The sequence below is a fragment of the Mchenga conophoros genome, linkage group LG17 (assembly GCF_057382185.1).
Source record: "Mchenga conophoros isolate Kocher_MC1m ecotype Shallow Benthic linkage group LG17, M_conophoros_male_GT1.1, whole genome shotgun sequence".
NCBI lineage: Eukaryota > Metazoa > Chordata > Actinopteri > Cichliformes > Cichlidae > Mchenga > Mchenga conophoros.
The window spans coordinates 27,086,501-27,098,059 of NC_140542.1; the positions used below are offsets into that span (position 1 = coordinate 27,086,501).

The following is an 11,559-nucleotide window of genomic DNA, read 5'->3' on the forward strand; positions in this document are numbered from 1 at the left end:
TGTTGTTTCTTTATTTTCACTCCAAAAACTTCATTTTACATTTACTTCACATTTTTCACCTGCTGTCTTCACCACTGGGTCTGTGTAAACAAAAACAATGACAATATATGTAGTTTTAATATGCATCTTCCTTAGACTGTAACTTGTATTCCTCCTAAAATGGACACAAGAAATGGAAGCAGTTTTCTGCTGGACAAAAATGTATCATATTGCAGTCTAATTATTAAAATAAGTGTATAGAAAGGACAGGAATTCAAAAACAATGAGCTAATGCTGAAAGTGCAACTTTCATTCTATAATGAAAAGTGCAGGGTAGTTTTTATCTGGGGGGTTTTGCTAGTATTGTACAAAAGGGGTATATTATAATATTATATATATTATATTTCTCCCTTGAGTTTGGGGCTTTGGAAATGTCATTTCAGGAGCTTAATGGAACATTTCTGAACAACTGCAGTACAAGATCATCTGTTCAAATAACTGTGCGTAAATACAAGTTATCCAATATGGCACCACTTTGCCAAAGTCTAAAAATATGAATAAAAATGGGTCTGAGGGTTCTCCTCCAAGAAATTTGGAAGATCAAATTCCCAAATTCTTGATTTAAGGTCATTTTTAAAAATGTGCTAATTTGTGTATTTCTACTGTGGGAATGTCAACAACATTCAACATACTGTAATGCAGCAAAGCTCTCCAGCGTCCTGTAAATTCAATTGAAATAAAAGTCCTGTGTTTTTATGATTTTATTTGTAAGAATACAAGTAGTAAATAAGCCCTCCATCTGCTGAAACACACGATCAGAAAAGGGTGTGGTGACTGGCAAAATTGTGCTCACCAAACACGTGGTACAAACCTTTAAACTGAATAGTTTTTGTGCTTCTTTTTTTTTAAAGTTAGATGTAATCAGTAGCATGTCCACTCTGTGCCGCGTAATCAAACTTTACCCTGCATGTAGCTGTTGACATAGTGTTAAACGACAGTAGTCTGGTGATTTTTTTTTTCTTAAATGTACTTCAAACAGGTAAATTTACATATAATCTATATTAATTACACATAAAGTGAAAAGTTATAAGAATTTTGTTCTTCTAATTTAGATGATTATGACTCATGAAAACCAGAAATACAGTAGTTCACTTAGTTATAATTATTAATTAACATTAATTAATAATCGCATTATTTTCTTTATCAATTCATTTTCAATGTAAGTGGATTGGGATTCAAAAGGCATAAATACAGCATGTCCTTTGTTCAGTAAATTCATCCACAATCACAATCGTCCAGATGACGATAATCAACACCCTCCACAAGGAGGGGCAAGTGAGCCACAGCAGGTCGTTGGTGGAAAGACTGGCTGTTCACAGAGTGCTCTAACAATGCATATTAGTGGAAAGCTGACTGGAAGGCAAAAGCAACAGCGGTATCCGCTGGCTAGAGAGGCTCAAATCAACTTTCGTGAGACAAAAGTCAATTTGAATGAATTACTCATGTTACTCAGGATTTCATGGGGAGTGGACTAAGGCTGGTGTCAGAGCATTAATAACTACCAACTGTTGTGTCCTAGTAGCAAGCACTCCTGAACCAGATACGGTGTCAGAAGAGTCTTACCTGGACTGAAGAGAGAAACAGAAACTTTTAAAATAAAGGTAAATTTTGCATTTCATTTGGAACTCAAGATCCTGGAGGCTGATGGAGGAGTGGAGAGACACAGACTCCAAGGTGTGAGAAGTTTCTGGGTGCATGGCATCTGCTGGTGTTTGTGGTGGTTAGTCCAAAGTCAACTTAGCTTCTACCAAGAGATTTTAGAGCATGTCAGCTTCCACCTGCTGACAGGCTGATTTCTTTAGCAGCTGCCCACAGTGCCAACGCTACAACCAAATGATTTGCTGGCCACGTTATTGCTGTGCTTAATGGACCAGCCAACTCACCTAATCAGAACACCACAGAGAATCTCCAAATATGAGACATCATCACGAGGAAGATAAGAAACACTCGACCGAAAAGAGCTGAAGGCGGTTACCAGTTTGGCTCAGTGACCGAGCCAACGAAGATATGCAGCTGCCCAGGTTGGACTCTGACCTGAGGGTCTTTGCTGTGCGCTTTCTTGTCTCTTCTTCACTAATCTGTCTAACAAAGACTAGAAAGCCCAAAAGAGACAATTAGAAAAAAACCCAACCTGGTTATCAGTAATACATTAGCAGTACTACAACCTGATCACCTCCAGCTTAGGCTGCTGTAATTCATGGTAAAGGAGCCCAAAACCAAGTACAGTGTGAAATGAACATACAGTACTTACAGAAGTTGAACATTTCTGTAATACTAGTTATTTTTTGACCTCATAAAATACTCTAATAATCTAATAGAAATACTGGATGGATTTTTTATGCCATAATTATTCAAATTAAAGTTTAAAAATGCTCAAATGATTTCACTTAACATCCACCAAATACAGAATACATGAAAGCTTATCTTTTTTTTACTAAAATGCACTAGAATTAAGTTTTTCGTGTTTTTCAGTTGTTCAAATAAATTCAGTTTGTCCTTGATCATCATCACTGAACAACTGAATAATGTCATTTTATTATTGTCTTTATGTCATACTGTCATATGATTGAAAAGTCTCATGACTGTATTGCTGTTCATGCCACCACTTACAGTAAAAATGAAAATAAAAGTTTCTTCATAACACTGTATTGTGCAACTCCTGAAACCAGAATGTCAGCTTCTTTGGAGGAATCTCTGCTGCGTTTCAGTCATTTCTCCCTTTCCTCTATTCTGTCTGATGAAAGTCAAACCACATCATCATCATCATCATCATTATTATTATTACCATAATACAAGATTCCACTGTAATGTAAAACAATGCAACAATGACAGAGGCTGGAGTTTGAGAACAACACGACAAACGGGAGACAGGAAGTAGGGATTTTCTGACAGTTACGGGTTAGAAGGAAATGAATTGTGGAAACCACAAGAGAATTCTCCAGAGTCCCGTGACGAGTAAGGACGATGCAAAGCGAGTCAAATGATGGTCTTCGTGGCAGGGACACAGCACATCACAGGTTGTTGCAGGAGTAGCTACTGAGAAACGTAAAAAGTAGCAGTGGTTCCCACAAGACAGTCTCGTGCGTTCCTTTAAATTCGGTGTCAGCCTCATATTATTATTAAAATTGCACTAAAGGAATGTATCAGATACAAATGTACTATATTGGTACACTTGAAATTATCTGACTACTAGCATGGAGGTTACGCAGGTGCCCTTTTTATACCTCACCTGTAGGTGTCATGCTAGATGCTGCAAATAGAATAGAATAGAAATAGAATAGAAAACTTTATTTGTCAATTTCTTCAAATGTACTTGCCATACAAAGGAATTGAAATTCACACTGTCCCATGCGTAGACATTGACAACAATAAAGTGCAGATGCACAACAAAAACAACCCTAACAATAAGGTAATATTAAATAGGTAACAGGATAGACAAGACCTAAAAATAAATAAAAATAAAGTGTTCCAACAGTGTTCCCTGGAAAATAGTATACTAGTCTACTTGAGGTAGTCCCAGGTTGTGGTTGGTAGGGGTTTTTGTTTTAATGCAGCATAAGACTATAGCAGCAGTAATAGTAATATAATAATATAAATAGTGCTAAAAGAAATACTAAAAATATATAGCAGCAGGTGTGTGCAATTGTAATGCAGAGGTAATTGTTTGCAGTCAGGAATGTTTTCCAGTTCTTGGTTCAGAGAGTGTTTCCTTGTTGGAGAGTGTGCGTGGATGGGGGGTGGGGTTCCAGTAAACCATATTTCCCTGGGAACATGCGAATGCATACATTTAGCCTCCCAGCCTGAGTAACAGAGGACAAAAGACCTTAGACAAGCAAGTAACCAAGAAGCTGGTGGTTACTGTGAGAGACACCCAGAGTCTAGAAAAAATCAGGTCCAGACCTGAGGCCAACAGAGCATCTGAGACCTGTGCACCAAGGCTGAACGCTCCAAGAAGAAAACAAACAAAAGAAAGATGCGCCATGCTCGTAGGATAATTCCCACAAAGAATTAAAAATAGAATTACTGCAAAGGAACCTTAAAATATATTAATTACTTATACCCTGGCAGGGCCTCTTTGGATGAAGGTGTCTAGTGATAATGGCTGAAACACGTAATGAATCCAAGGTCCACTACTGATGATATGTCCCAAATTTAAAATGATAATCTAGATCAATCTTTAATCCCTAAACCTAACCAAGGAAGGAAAATGGCAGATTAGCCTGGGTAAAAGAGCGAACGTTGAGGCACACAACGATGTGTGCAGCTGGCAAAGTTTCTGGGCTGCCTTTCCTCATAACAGCCGTCCCTAAAGAGTCTCCCCATCTAAAGCAATGCATTATCAGGGACTGTAACATCTAGTCCTTTTAACCAAATGAAGTACCGCGTTATATAACACAGTAATTAAATTTGTATCTAGATGTGTTTGGCTGCTCAATGTAGGGAGTTGAAAGTATAAAATATAAAGAAAATATGAGGAAGCACGAATTACCAGACCAACCGGATCTAACTTGCTTTACACTGCTGTCATTTATGCTGTAAATGTTGGCATGAGGACAACGTGGTTCCCCATAGAAACTGAGTATTCCTGGGAAAGAACTAGAAAGTAAATCCAATTCTTCGGCACACATAGAAGGAGGCATTTTAAGTGCTTTTCATTCCTTTGTGTCATGGACAAGAAAAGTGAAAAGACTCAAATGTAGATTTAAAGATTTAATTGAACGCTTTTTGCACTATTTGCAGTTGTTCAGAAATTTACTGAAACTGTGCGATTCACAACTGTTCTGTTCTCATGGGTTGTTGATTCAGTTAAGCAGTAATTGCTTTTACAGGAGAGGCTGGAGGTGCGTCTTCTCAGTTTTCACAGCCACAGCTGCATCTAAGGGTACTCTTTTTGTCTACAGGCCAGGGAGCTGGTAAGTATTTCTTTGTGTGTAGAGTGGACAGGGATGTTTCCCCAGAATGGAGAGGCAGGTGGGCACACAAGGATAAGATCAGCAGCCGAATGATCCAGTAAGGGAAGGGCAGGAGAACCGTTGGAACCGTAGATTCATATCAGTTGTGTGTGGAATCTGGAATCTGGCAGTTACAATTACTACTTGTATAACATAAGTACAGTTACATCATGAACATTCCCACACATGCATGTACACAACAGAGAGATAGAAAGAACGCAACCTGAGAGGACATAAGGATCACGACAAGTACCTCCACAAAACTACATAAGTGTCAACAAGTCCCCAGCCACCACTCTTTTCTTTATATTTTGTTATGAAAATGAGAAATATGTGCAGGGATTTATTGAAACATCCAAACATACACGAAAATACTGTGCACAATACAATTAACTTGAAAGTCAATGTTTGGTATGACCATCTTTATTCTTCAACACAAGCTTTGGTGTAATTTCTTTAATAGTTCTTCACGCCTCTTGAAGGACCTTCAAAGGTCTTCTTTGGGTGTTTCTGCCTTTTCTTCTGTTCTCTGTCAAGATAATCCCGTGCTGCTTTAATAATGTTGAGCGTTGAGGTTCAGGCTCTGAGGAGGCCAATCTTCTGGGGCTCGCTGCCATGCTGAAAATGAAACAGTTTCCAATCAAATGGTTTCAAAATGTTAATGCGTGGTGGATCAAAACCTGACAGTAGTTGACGAGGCTTCAGTCAACAGTAGATGGATCAACTCAAGGGCCGGATGCATCACTCAGGTCCAAATTTGTTATCTTTGGCAATTTTCATAGATTCGACTAAAGAAATGGGAATAAATCATGTGTTTTTGCCACAGACTGCTGATTAAAAAGGGCCTTAAGATACAAGTTAAATTTGGTTCTTTGCTAAGTTGTCTGTTATGAGCAGACGAAACACTGGCCCATCGTTCATACCTCAGTGTTAAGTGACCTAACAAAAAAACTAAACTAAACCAAAAAAGTAAGAAATATCCCCCTGAAAATGTTCAGGTAGCTAGACTGGACTGAAAATGAGTGTAGGGGGAAAAAAAGTTATAGTCTAGAAGGAAAAATACAAAGAAATGAGTGTCGGTTCAAGAGTTTTGCACAGCTGTGAAATAAAAAAAAAACGCATAACAAGTCATAATGTATAATTCAAAGACAGTTATTTTTACTTCACAAACGCAGGCAGTTATGCAGATTTTTCACTCTATAAACTCAAATCTGTTCATATAAATGTAGAACTGCTGCTCACTCTGCTGTGGAAACTCTGAGTATCACCTCCGGTTGAAGTTAAGTTAAAAGACACTTCATTAGTTTGGTATTTTGCTGTTGTGTGTGTGTGTGTGTGTGTGTGTGTGTGTGTGTGTGTGTGTGTGTGTGTGTGTGTGTGTGTTTTCACAAAGATCAAAAGGAAGAAGGAAGCGCTTGATCGCCCTACGGGGGAGTAGCTCTGGGCTAGAGGTTACTGTACACTGTATATGCTGCTTACTGGCAGAGGCCAAGTTCATTGTTGCTCACACACCGCTGCATGTGACTGTCGTTCGCAGACCACAGACGGCAGCTGACACTTCTGTTCCTACACCAGCTTTTCTTATCGCATGGCTCTGTTTACTCTGCGCATATATACGTGAGAGAAAGTCTGCCTGAAGCTGAGCGCAAAAACTGGAGATGTACTGGTTCGAGCAAGGTCTGTGCGTCCTGCCAGCGTTCCTGGTCGTCTGGTCTTCCGCCACTTTCATTATTTGTTATATCATCGCGATTTACAGGCACGACGTCGATGTAATCTTCCCGTACATAAGGTAAGTTTATTTGAAGAGCTCACACAAAACAGCCTTTCTCTCATGCTCAACCTGATTCGGAGCCGTGGAAAACGTTTCATGAGAAAACGTCTTAGTTTCGGTTTCTTCCGCTATAACAAACACCAGCTGCGTGTAGCCTGCACATCTGTTTATTGTAGGAGACTAGCGGAAAAATGTTCTTTCACTTCGCTTTCATTAGAAGACTTTTATGTTAAGAAGAGGCAACTAAATGTTTAATATTGTACAAAACACAGTCACACAACCCACGTATTGTACGTTTAACCCGAACTGAAAATCTGCACGGGTCTTTACTCTTTTTCTTTTTCTTTTCAGCGACACAGGTGTCAGCCCCCCAGAAAGCTGCATTTTTGGTCTGATGACTTTTATTTCTGCATGTGCAGGTATTTGAAATTCCAGTGTGGACGTCTGCAGTGTCATCTCTGTGAACTGACTCTTTTTAGGCAACTCTGGGCTTTCCCTAAGGAGGAAGCATGCTTTCCAAAGATGCTTCTCACATTTCCCCTTTTTTAAGAAAATGAAAGTACAACTCATGGATTAGGGTAAATGTGTAGGTTTGCACACTCTCGTGACTCTCTGTGTTTTTTGCACAGGTGTGGGCACAATTTATGCCAGATACAAGCACGTGGAATTGCTGAGGGAGGACGCCACTAATGTGAGCGCACGCCTCAACAAAGCAGCGCTTTGGCTTGGTGTGATCTCATGTTTTGGCATGTGCATTGTTGCTACTTTCCAAGTATGTACTCACATTAAAATCACATTTAACACATCACAACTAATTCAGTGTAATTACAAGTGGTGCCTTTTCTTTTCTTTTTTCTTGATTGCAGGAAACAGTAGTGCAAATAGTCCATGATATTGGAGCAATTCTGTTTTTTGTCTGTGGCATTGTGTACATTATCCTCCAGTGTTTTATATCATTTCAAGCCCATCCGTATGGGTGCTCCAAGTATGTGTTTTGTGTGCGGGTCGCTATCGCCTCCCTTGCTGCTGTTGCATTTGTACCCAGTATCCTTTTTGAGTGTTCAAATGTCTGTGTGATTTAACTTTGTGATCATGATAACGATGATGAAGCTTTCATATATCAGGACTTAGAAAAATAAGTCATCTGGTCCTTCTTAGGTTTGAAAATGATTTAAATACAACTTTAGATGAACAATAATATGTGACGTATTATACCGTCATTATTTACTTATTTATATTTATTTATATTATTTATAACAAAAACTAAGCTGAAATGCAGAAGCAGTGTAGTACTGAAACTTTTTTTACTAGTCCCTCACATCGACTTTTAAAATAAATAATAGCACTGTGTATCATGTTATGTTCTATTCACCTGAAATTAGCCAAGACAAAGTTTTAAACAACCTTAGTTGTACATAATATGCAGTATAAATAACAGCCAAGGGTTTTAAAATGATTGAGAGACTGGGCAGCTCTTATGTGAAACAGCAAGTTGTTATAACGATTAAGAGCCACCACTGAAAAGAGTCTATCCCCTGTGCTTTTAAGCCTGGATTAGGACTTATTTAAGAGCAGCTGGTTTAGAGGCCTCAGTGCTCTGGTAGGATTGCAGGGTTTCAAAAGTGTGGCACCAAACCCTTGAGACTTAAAACCAAGTAAGAGAATTTTAAACTGAATACTGAAATGGAGTGGAAACCAGTCTAAGTAGGCCAGTGTAGGTGTAATGTGTTCACGTCGTTTCTTTCCCGTCAAAAGGCGAGCAGCTGCATTTCGAAAAGCTTGCAGGCAATAAAGACTGATCAGAGCCAACATATAAAGAGTTTCAGTAATCTAAAGAAGAAGTAATAAAAGCAAAGTCAGACTGTATTTACATAATTTTAACCCCTGCTGAGGGCCGGCAGACTTTTTATTACAACCTGATATATAAACTTTTTTTTTGACTTTATTTTTCTCTTGGCAATATGTAAATGTATGACCTGCAGAATATTATGATTAGTGTCATTTCCTGTATCGACTCAGTGTTTTCCTTCACGGATAACTCAGCTGTCATCTGTGCATTTTACGTGAAACAAACGGAGCTGCACAGACAAAAGCATGACAAGGTAGGCCACAGTGTGTCAGCACATTGCATCAGATCACAGCACAGATCAGGAATAAAACGTATAGTGTCAAAATAGTGACATAAAGTGTCAAAATGTGGGAAATGTTTGGGGGGTTTTCTTTTGGGGGGGGGGGGGGGGGGGGGTCTAATACATAGATCCAACAAACATTCCCCAACATGTCAGTGATGATTTTTGGTAAATTTACTATTGGCATTAAATGGAAGTGTGTGCATAACACAAACTTCTCACTGCCATGAGTCAGCTAAAAGAACTAGAAACCTTTTGTGGAAGTTAAGAGAGTCTGAAAAGAAGCAGCAGAGAAAAACAAATGGTGATGCAAATAATGTTCAAACGCCAATATCAGATAATATGTGAGAACTGTTTACCGTTGCCATTGTCCATTGTTCATCTGCGCTGCCTAAATGTGAGAAGTTGTGCAAAAAAGTATTCTAACAGTAAACTAGTCGAAGTATATTTGGCATCATTGGACAGAAAGTTCCAACATTTATGGACCAAAAATTATAATAATCATTATTAGATGCATAGAATTTTCTGATTTAAGCGTCTGTTTCCATCGTGCAGGACTATCCCTTCCATGTAGCCAGTGCAGTATGCGAGTGGATTGTTGCCTTTACCTTTGTCTTCTTCTTCTTCACATACATTCATGATTTCAAGGTCAGTATCTCACTGTCACACATAGTATATAGTTTTTTAATATATATTTATTAATTTGCTAAAATTCTTCTTTTTTTATTCTCCTACAGTTCTTTACCTTACGGGTGAAAGCAGAACTTGAGGATTAGTCTTGGAACATTTTGGGCCACAAACATTAAGATAAATAAGTATTTACATTTTATGTATGTATCTTTATTCCTGTCCAATTTCCCCTGGCTGAAATTTTGGTAGAATACAGTAGATACTTAAAAATATATCTATTTATGCATTTTAGTACAACTGGCTGTCTGTCACGTGTGACAGATGGAAAAACTATGCAAATACTGTATTATTACATTGTTTTTACACAAACTATTTTCAAGTGTACTTAATGTTGCCTGCTTACTTTGCACTTTGCTGTTGCCACACCAGCATGACACATTCTGTGAGAGCTCTGACTTTACATAGGAGAAGTTCATCACACAGTAAGCACATGATCGGTGCACTCAGACCACTCAGTATGTCTGTGGCTACTTGGCAGTCTGACCTGTCTTTGACTGACAGTAAATGTGTACTAGTTGTTGGTTTTGTGCAGAGGTTTATGAATTCCCAGTTTTATTGGATGACCACATTATTGCAACATCAAATTAAGGAGAAAAACCTCCTGCTGTGGATGCTCAGATTCACAGTTTTGGTTTCGGTATTTGAATCTGTCCTCTCCACATTGTTGACTCATGAAAAGTCCAACATGGTGTTTCTGACTGACATGAGTTACTGTATACTGTTCACGTTCTCAGTCATGCTAGCAGACACTCCAATATCATCTCTGGTGCTGCTACAAATGTAGATTTTCATACAGGTAATAGGAATTATGCTACTTTTTAGTAGGAATTATACAATATGAACCGAAAGTAAAGCTGGAATTCTGGAGGTTCATTCAATAGGGCTTCTGGCTGGTTTTTCACTTGTAACCTTACATCGTACGGTTTTAATCTAGGCAGAAGTTTCTGGTACCAAGTATGGATCTTGTACCTAGTAAGAAAAAGATATGTTTTTTAAGTGTGTAAGGTATGAGTCATGGATCATTTTAGGTGTGCAGGCTGACTTTAAAGTAAGGATGGCAAACTAGATGTTTAGAGGAAAACATCTAAAATTAAGAGCCACCGTTTTAGCCAAAAATCAGCAAAGTAAAATCACTGGGAGACTAGAAGAGGGCTGTAAAACTCTGAGAAAAATGTGTGATTTAGAGATTGTTACATAAAAGGAACAAGGGAAGATATTAACAAACTAGAAGGCTACTTGAAAGTTTCATTACCTTTAATCTCTCAGACAGAGAGACATGCAAACTGAGAAAAGTGGTCAAGTTTTAGCGGAGCAGCAGGCACATACTTCTGCTGAACTGCTCTCGACTGGAGCTGTTAATGTGGAGCTGGAATAAACGTACTGTACATTAAAGAAAATAAAAGGATCCTGCGCAGTGATGTATACAGGTTGTAACCATTTCACTACAGGTACTGTTTTTATAAGAGGGAAACATTTTATTTTTGTTTTTTCTGAACTACTTTTGTACTTTTGCTTATAAAATGAGTTACAACACAGATTGTAATGCACAGCTGAGATGCATAATAAAAGCACATATTTAAAAAAAGAAAAGAAAAAGTGTACGAGTGTTTATTTAAGGCAGAATCACAGATCCAGCATGGTGTTTTTTCAGTACAACTCCACACTTATCTCACTTCAATTTAGCATCTGTTAAAAGACATCTTATCCCTGACAGCGATGACATGATTGCCCCTCTTTCTCAGGCTTGTACCCACAAGCTTTGAATCACATGACGATGAAGAGTCGTACTTCCTACCAACAACAAACACCACAAGAAAGACTGCAGTTCACACATCACCTACAAAAGCTAGAGCATAACTCTACAAAACCAGGTGAAGATCAAGAGGCATGTCATTGGACTGACTGGCTGTAGAGTGTATTAGTACTCAGTGTCTTAATAGTACAGTAATTAATTTCTCTGTATCAAACATCAAAACTT

The 11,559-nt window shown here is 38.4% G+C and overlaps 1 protein-coding gene across 1 annotated transcript; it reads left to right on the forward strand.

The window, feature by feature from the left end:
• Positions 1 to 6,423: 6,423 nt before the first annotated feature.
• Positions 6,424 to 11,177, forward strand: dram1 (DNA-damage regulated autophagy modulator 1). Its single transcript, XM_085251219.1, has 7 exons — positions 6,424 to 6,780; positions 7,114 to 7,181; positions 7,392 to 7,534; positions 7,629 to 7,806; positions 8,806 to 8,864; positions 9,447 to 9,539; positions 9,629 to 11,177. Exons 1-7 carry the CDS (start codon positions 6,650 to 6,652, stop codon positions 9,665 to 9,667), a joined length of 711 nt encoding a protein of 236 aa, XP_085107345.1. The 5' UTR covers positions 6,424 to 6,649; the 3' UTR covers positions 9,668 to 11,177.
• The last annotated feature ends 382 nt before the right edge of the window (positions 11,178 to 11,559 follow it).

Coding starts and splice junctions, on each gene's coding strand:
- dram1 (XM_085251219.1), top strand. CDS start 6,650: ATGTACTGGTTCGAGCAAGGTCTGTGCGTCCTGCCAGCGTTCCTGGTC. Junction 7,807..8,805: donor TGCTGTTGCATTTGTACCCA/GTATCCTTTTTG, acceptor CGGATAACTCAG/CTGTCATCTGTGCATTTTAC. Junction 9,540..9,628: donor CATACATTCATGATTTCAAG/GTCAGTATCTCA, acceptor ATTCTCCTACAG/TTCTTTACCTTACGGGTGAA.